This window comes from Pyrus communis, chromosome 2 (assembly GCF_963583255.1).
Source record: "Pyrus communis chromosome 2, drPyrComm1.1, whole genome shotgun sequence".
Classification (NCBI taxonomy): domain Eukaryota; kingdom Viridiplantae; phylum Streptophyta; class Magnoliopsida; order Rosales; family Rosaceae; genus Pyrus; species Pyrus communis.
In genome coordinates, this window is record NC_084804.1 from 19,112,174 (window position 1) to 19,119,722 (window position 7,549).

The 7,549-nt window shown below is 36.7% G+C and overlaps 2 protein-coding genes across 3 annotated transcripts in view; one reads left to right on the forward strand and one right to left on the reverse strand.

Moving 5' to 3' along the window:
- Nucleotides 1-331: 331 nt before the first annotated feature.
- LOC137725995 (uncharacterized) lies at nucleotides 332-6,304 on the forward strand. 2 transcript variants are annotated; one of them, XM_068464843.1, is made up of 18 exons: nucleotides 332-471; nucleotides 743-818; nucleotides 1,093-1,186; nucleotides 1,333-1,441; nucleotides 1,516-1,554; nucleotides 1,654-1,737; nucleotides 1,860-1,921; nucleotides 2,203-2,305; nucleotides 2,663-2,803; nucleotides 3,169-3,237; nucleotides 3,329-3,385; nucleotides 3,518-3,727; nucleotides 3,970-4,053; nucleotides 4,135-4,245; nucleotides 4,768-4,838; nucleotides 4,982-5,203; nucleotides 5,353-5,446; nucleotides 5,621-6,304. In XM_068464843.1, exons 2-18 carry the CDS (start codon nucleotides 758-760, stop codon nucleotides 5,936-5,938), a joined length of 1,929 nt encoding a protein of 642 aa, XP_068320944.1. In that variant the 5' UTR covers nucleotides 332-471; nucleotides 743-757; the 3' UTR covers nucleotides 5,939-6,304. The 2 variants fall into 2 exon arrangements, with proteins under 2 accessions (XP_068320944.1, XP_068320945.1); XM_068464844.1 differs by having other exon boundaries at nucleotides 392-471; nucleotides 1,338-1,441.
- A 373-nt stretch (nucleotides 6,305-6,677) lies between these two features.
- LOC137725996 (LIM domain-containing protein WLIM1-like) overlaps nucleotides 6,678-7,549 on the reverse strand; it is a 1,888-nt gene continuing 1,016 nt past the window's right edge. The window contains exons 4-5 of the mRNA XM_068464845.1: nucleotides 7,156-7,239; nucleotides 6,678-7,037 (exon numbers count right to left, since the gene is read on the reverse strand). Coding sequence (XP_068320946.1) covers nucleotides 6,810-7,037; nucleotides 7,156-7,239 — 312 coding nt within the window. The 3' untranslated portion in view covers nucleotides 6,678-6,809. The remainder of the gene's footprint in view (nucleotides 7,038-7,155; nucleotides 7,240-7,549) is intronic.

The window sequence follows — 7,549 nt, forward strand, 5'->3', positions numbered from 1 at the left end:
TTTTATGTCGTGTTAAAAACTACCAGGTCTACCAATAGCATCCGTAGAAATATTGGCAATTTTATCCACAACTATTTTAGGAAGAAAATGTAGCAAACGTAAGCATAGTTGGCGACGGTCATTGAAGAGAAAAATTTATAAGAAGCCTATAATTTGACCAATAGTCAGTACAAAATTGAATAGAAAACTCATCATTAAAAGAGTAGATAAATTTTAGAATCCAGTACACTATATTCTTTCTACACTAATATATTATTTTCAATAAACAAATTTTTATATTAGACCCCGTAATTATGTCTCAAATAAAAAAATTAAAAGACAGACGAAACACCCACCACCCCACCCCAGCCTTCTTTCAGATTGAGTTCTTGCAGCAAGCTTACGAAAGCAAACTCCTCCTCTCTTCTCCTCTCCGACCTTGAATCTGAATTCCTCTCGTTGCTGTTGTCGTTGTTCCTATAACTTATTGAGGTAACACCAAAAAGATGAAGTCTTTCCCTTTCTTTCCAACCCTTAAACCTAAAATTATTAAATTCCAATTATTCTCTTACGTTCGAGTATTCTTTTGAATTAAATTATTGATCTTGGTGATTTTATTCTGTTGAATTTTGGTTCTTGGGCTTCTTGCAATATCCAAATTGTGAAACGGGGTCCTTTTTTACTTGGGAATCATGTTCTGTGAATGGGTTGGTTATGGTTATTGGTAAGTTTATTGCCTGATGCTTTTAAGGTTTGACCTCAGCTTCTGTTTCTGACAATGGATGAAGATTTAAGCGATAAGGAATCGTTGTTGGCTCGAATTCATCAGCTCGAAAATGGTGTGTGCTAATTTTATTGTGTCATCAATCTCCAATTTATGTTTTTTTTTTTCTTTTTTTCTTTTGTGTGTGTGTGTGTGTGTGTGTAGAATTGGTTTGGCTATTCATTATGCTACGCTAATTCAGAAGTTGGTTTTGTGCGGTACTGCATATTGCAAACACATAGGTTGTGCTTCTGTATGTACCGTGTTGTTCAGTTTGTGACCCTGAGTTGGATTCGAGTGTCTAATCTATAGCGTGAAAAATAATATATGTGGATTATGATGATGTGCAGAACGTGATGAATTGCGCAAAGACATTGAACAACTGTGTATACAACAAGCTGGTCCAAGCTACCTTGTTGTGGCCACTAAGATGCATTTTCAAAGGTATAATTTCCTTCCCCAGTCAATACGATCAAGTTGTTTTTCCTTCTTTATAGTGGAGGGCGGGGAAGGGAAAATTTGTCCCCCTGGGGTGCTACTATGAAGAAAACTATAAATGTCTTTTGCATTAAAATTTCATGTCATATTAGGACAGCTGGCTTGGAGCAGGAAATTGAAAACTTGAAAAAGAAGCTAGCTGCTTGCACCAGAGATAATGTGAATCTTCAAGAAGAGCTTTCGGAGGCTTACAGAATCAAAGTGAGATCTTTAACTTTCTTCCCTTGATAGTGTAACTGCTTATGAAAGCTAACATGTGTGCTCTGTACCTTCAGGGCCAGTTGGCTGATCTACATGGTGCAGAGGTTGCAAAGGTCTCTCTTACACGAAAGCTCTTTTGCATCTCAATAATGAATGCAAATTAATTTCATGGTGGCGTTCTTGGGTCTTATATATTGAATTTGTTTGCCTAGAATGTGGAAGCAGAAAAACAGCTTAAATTTTTCCAGGGCTGTGTGGCTGCAGCTTTTGCTGAACGAGATCATTCAATAATGGAGGTTAGGGCAGCTGTCCTTTATTTTAAGCTTATTTTCTGCATGTATGGCACTTATTAAGTACTTTTCTGCATGAGTTATTTATGAAAATCAAAATTTTAAATATGTTATGTTGCTTATCGCAGGCTGAGAAGGCTAAGGAAAAAGAGGAGCTCATGTCAAACAAATTTTGTGATATAGAGAAGAGGTATCTATTAGCTTTTGACGAATAGAGAATTGATTATAAGTAGCAAATGTTAGAAAAGAAAACGTGAAAAATATCTCTCACAGAAATGTTGTACTTTTACTTTCTTTTATCTTGGCTTTCTGTACCCTATATGTTGGGCATCTACTTATCATTGCGGGAACTTGTGGTTAGGCATTTTCGTTATTTCCACAATTGTTTTGAGCTATAAAGCCAAGATGAAATTCTGATGCAAGTGAACGCATGCTTCTTTCATGATGATGTGCATCTTATTTGTGATACAGGTTAGAAGAACAAACTGCAGATTGTTCTGAACAGAAGAAACTTAATGATAAACTGAAAAGTGATTTAGCAATGCAAGAAGAGAAGATTGAAGCTTTCAAGAAGGTGATCCTGGGTTCCCTTTCTCTTTCTTCTTCCTCCCTCTCTTATGTTATCCATGGTACATCCATAATGTTCAAATCGTAAGGATGTAAAGATGTTACATGGCGAATCAGATACTAGCATTTAATTGCACTTTCAGTCCCAAACAATCAGCAAGTTATCTGTCCACTCATATTTAGCAAATAGAGAACATATTGCATGGTTTTTTTGGAGACGTGTGTGTGCTCAAGGTATAGCTAGAACTATGTTAACATTGACCATTGTTCTTCAGTTTTGTTGTTTTCCTTTTGTCCTATTTCACTTAGTTTGATTGGAGAAAGATTTCGCATAGTTCTTAAGGAGATATTATGTCCATAACAGGTAATCGATAAATTTTATGAGATCAGGCAGCAAAGCCCTGAGGGATGTGAGAGTACAAGTTGGGACAGAAAATGTGCATGCCTTTTGCATGATCCTGCAGAATGGTGGAGTTTCAATGATGCTTCAACATCTAAATATATTGTAAGTTTGCATAACCCTCTACTTTTCATTCTTGTGAAGGGGTAAATGGGTAACGATATCAAACATTATAAATTCATGATAACCTAAGTTTGAGTTACTGGAGACAGTAGATCTAAAGGATTAATTTAAGAATTGAGGAAATAAAAACATTAGCAACCATATTCGACAAGTATAGATTGACCGTTGTTTCTGAGAACCTTGTGAATCAAATAGAATATTGTCGTCTTGTTTAGTTTTCCAGATTGAATTGACATCATGCTTGCATTTGAAAACTATGCCTAATTTATTAAAAAAAAAAATTGCGGTTGTCTCTAGATTAAGATTTTATGTCCCGTATGCAACTTGAGTAACTTATCCTCAGACAGAGTGCATTAGAGGAAGAGCTCGAGAGGACAAGGAAATCTGTAGATAATCTTCAAAACAGGCTACGGATGGTAAGCAACTTGCTTCGTACTTGTCAGCTTTGCATTGCACACTAATTTATATGGTCTATTTTCCAAAAATTGATCTTCTTGTGGCATGTAGGGCTTGGAAATCGAAAATCATTTAAAGAGGAAAGTTGGTGAATTGGAAAAGAAAAAAGTAAGTTCTTGCTTGAAAAAATTTAATTGAAAATGATTTAGTTCAATCTCAATTTCTTTCTTTCTCTTAAAAGAAATTATAAAAAAAATCTCAATTGCATTCTTACTGTAAATTTGGTGGGCTTATGTGCAGATCCTTACAAATAAAATGATAAAACATGAGATTGCAGAATTGCATCATTACCATTCTCAGCATAGAGTTCTCATCATGAATTTACTCAACGAGGGAAAGGCTAGTATCAAATCAGTAATTGATGCTATAGAGGAAAATTGTAGGCAAATTGATGCAACCAGACTCCAAAGGCATAAATCTAGCAATGCTGACCCCCAATTGGTATCCAAGGTTTGTTCACTGCACCCTAATAGAGGAAACTGCTTACTATCTCAGTGATGTTTGACGATAGACATCTTTGTGGACTTTTAGTGCTTCCTTTTTTCTGATTGACTCCAAGCCAAGCACTGCTTGAAAGAGTTTTTTTTTCTTTCTTTGTGGTTGGTGAACTCAAAAGAAGTTCGGAGGGTGTAATTAATCTAATTTTGCTCCTACATTTATATCACTCGTTATATCTTCCATACTGGTTGCAGAATAGTGGTCCTGACTCGTCAGAGTTTGTGGCAGTTAGAGGAAACGATTACTCTGAAGCCCTTGCACATGCATTGCAGGACAAGGTCTTTTGGTTTATCTTTTTCTTGAAATCTGATAGTTCCTAATTTGCAGTTGCTTTTTCTTTAACCAAGAATATTTTTCAGGTGTCAACATTATTGCTTCTTTCACAGCAGGAAGAAAGACATTTACTTGACAGAAATGTGAATGCAGCTCTTGAAAGAAAAATAGAAGAGCTTCACAGAAACTTACTGCAGGTAACTTCTTTGAAGCGCCCATCTGTCAGATTACTTGTTTCTCTCCAGTCATCTCAATGTAACTAAACCGATCTGCTCATTAGCTCAGTGATGTATGCAATTCCCTGGTAACTCATGAAATTTTTTGTGAAAGACTGCACTATAAGTACTGTGTAATCTGGAGCTAACAAATTGTGAAATTTCATGTGGATGTTTGTAATATACACGTGTGTTAAACTGTAAACCTTGTTAATTTGACCACTCACTCTAATATGGGATCTTCATTTCATACTAGACAAACATTATCTATTGGTGTTATCACTGTGCCACATAATGTTGAAGCATTTCAATGGTGACCTTCATGTACCACTTGCAGTGTTGCTGACTCCAGATACTTCCATCTTATTGTGTAGTTTGATATTTCATTATTTGCATGAATATTTTTTGGTTCAAAGATGAATTTCCTTGTTCGTGCGACCTTAAAAGTTTCGTACAATTTTTGGGTTCATTGATGAACTGTCCAATTATTTCTTTTTGGTTCAGGTTACCAATGAAAAAGTAAAAGCTCTAATGGAGTTTGCACAATTGAAGCAGGATTATCATCAGCTTAAAGAGTCAGATTTCTGCTTTACTTTTAGAAATGTTGGCATTATAGATGTGTTGTTAATTTTTCCTTTACTCGGGAGTAACTTTCTTCGTTGCCTTTTAGTGATTTTTTACTTAACTTATTGAAAGTACTATCGATGATAATGTGCAGGAGAATTGGTCAAGGGAGAAATAGAGAAAATTTGCCCGCAGAAATTGGGGATAGGAAAGTAGTTACTCATGAAAGGGATGGAAGGCTAAAAAGTTTGTTGAAGAAAACATACTTGAGTCGTTGGGTTGCTAATGTAGACTTTAGGGGACGTGAAGCTGCAAGTGGCCTAAATGTCGAGGGGAATCTATCTGGCAAGAGGTTCGATAGCATGGAGTTTGCCAGGTTTGTGAATACATTTTGGGTAAATTTGAGTTGAATGATACATACTGTAGATGTGTGTTCTTGACATGCATCACCGTTGATTTTGCCACTGACATGATATTGGATATGAGATCAAATTCCTTTTTCTTCCGCATTTTTTGTCTCCTCAGAATGAAAATTGAAATAGCAACACTTCAAGAGAGCATGGGAAGTATGGAGCATCTGACTACTACAGTTCACAGGCTTCGTCTATCCCTTTCAAAGGTCTGATGGAAGTTTAAGATGTTTTTGTTTTTTATATGGCGAACTTTCACTCTTAATTATTAGTCAATCACTAGCATTGAAACACTGTTCATCAACAGCTAGTCTGTTAGCGGTTTTTCTTTGGTCTACTGTATGAAATTGATGTGTTCAGTGTGTGCGTAATCTACTTTATAGGTCAAAGAGTTGGTGACTTCTGGAAGTACCACATTTGCTAGCCTATCAGAAACTGTCAACGACATTATTAATGAGGCAAAACTAGTGAAGACTGCACTTAGCAGCTCCCTACCGATTAGTTGGTCAGCAGATGAAGACGTTGAATTCAATGGTCAGAGTGTCCGCAATGAGCCTGGTCATGCTTACGGGGAGCCCAGCCATGAGAAGATAGATTCTGTTTATGCTGCTGGACTTGAGATGGTGGAGCTCCTAATACTTGCAGCGCAAATATTGAAAGACAACATGAACAAAAATGGCTCTCAACCGAAACAGCAGTGATCTACTTTAACTTTGGTTATGGTTCATCATGACTGGTTGGACGCCAAAGCATAACTGTTGCCTTTGAACAGATTGATGCTAACGAGAGAGTCGGATACACTGACGATTCGTCAAGAAGTAGAAAATTAAACTCAGTCGTTGAGGGCCAAGTACAGGTTCATGCAGCATCTTGTCATTGTACATTTGTAACCGGTTTCATTGTAAATCTGATTTCCTTTTGAGTGATTAGGGATTTCAGTCCTCCTGTGAACACACATGGATGTGTTCATCTGTTGCTCCTGTACAGTTTGGGTGTAGCAATAGCTGAACCAAGATTTATGGCAGAATGGTATGATGCCTTTACATATTAACCAATATCTTCATCAATGTCCAACGACGGTAGCTGCCAGTTTCAATCTTTACCGGGAGTGAGTAAACCGGCCTGGGTGATTGACAGGAAATTTGCGTCAGTGTCTTGTTACTTCTGGAGCTCTCAAACGATATGAAGGAGCTCATAACTAGAGACGTAAAAGTTATGGAGTCATTCTGTTTTGCAGATGAATCATAATTGACCCGTACTTTTGTTTTTGGCATTTAAATGAGATATTTTTCATGTGTTAGACGACAATTTGTTGTTAAAAGAGGAATAACTCTCATATATAAGGAGTCGAGTAGTGTTCTTTTGAAGCACGTGGTAAAGTAGAAAGAAACTGAAAAATAGAGACGACAAATGTTTTAATATGCTGCAGTAAAACCCTCAAAGCAAACCATTCATACCCGAATACATTCAATCTCGCGATACATCCGAGTGCCCATGTATAATGATCAGGAAACAAAACAAGACATAACAACGACATAAATGGTGGAGATCACACAAGGAGAAAGGGATGGATCATGATTCAGCAGCAATCTCCATAGGAGTGGCTTGCTCGGTCATTGTAAGCTTTTCGCGTTCATTTTCGAGCTGGCTGTAATTTCCTTTCTCCTTGAAGAGTTGGATGTGGTGGTGTTTGCAGTAGAGCTTTCCTTCATGTGCAATATAATTGGATGGGCTTATGGTGCAACCTCCATGGCTGCATTTGAAGCAACTCTTGTGGTATGGAGTCCCGTTGACGGAAACCTTTGGAGGAACATTAATTTAATAATTTAAGATTTTGTTTATAAGGGTTTGAATGCAATCAATGGAAGAAAATTTGAGCTCTCATATAATGGTAGCAAAAAATTACGTAGGTTTTTACCTTCTCAATTGGATAAACAGTTTTCTCACAGCCCACACATTTATCTCTGGTACCGGCAAACAAGTTTGAGACTGACTTGGCATTCTGCAAGAGTCAAATTTAATTCTTATTAGCAACGTAATTTAGTCCCTGACATAAATTCTTTGTGTATGACGTTTGTTCTTTACTTTTTTAGGGCATGAATTGATACGGTCTGTAATGCATCCATAACATGTTGACATGTTTTGTTGGCAACAATAATGGTATCGACGCTTATCAATGACATATCAAAAATACGTTTTTTAATATAAGAAGAAGGGATGTCTGTCCATAACTGGAGTATATCAGTAAAGGTCTTTAATACGTTTTTTAATAATTGTATTCTGAACCTTCAATTTTATCTCACTTGGCAAAA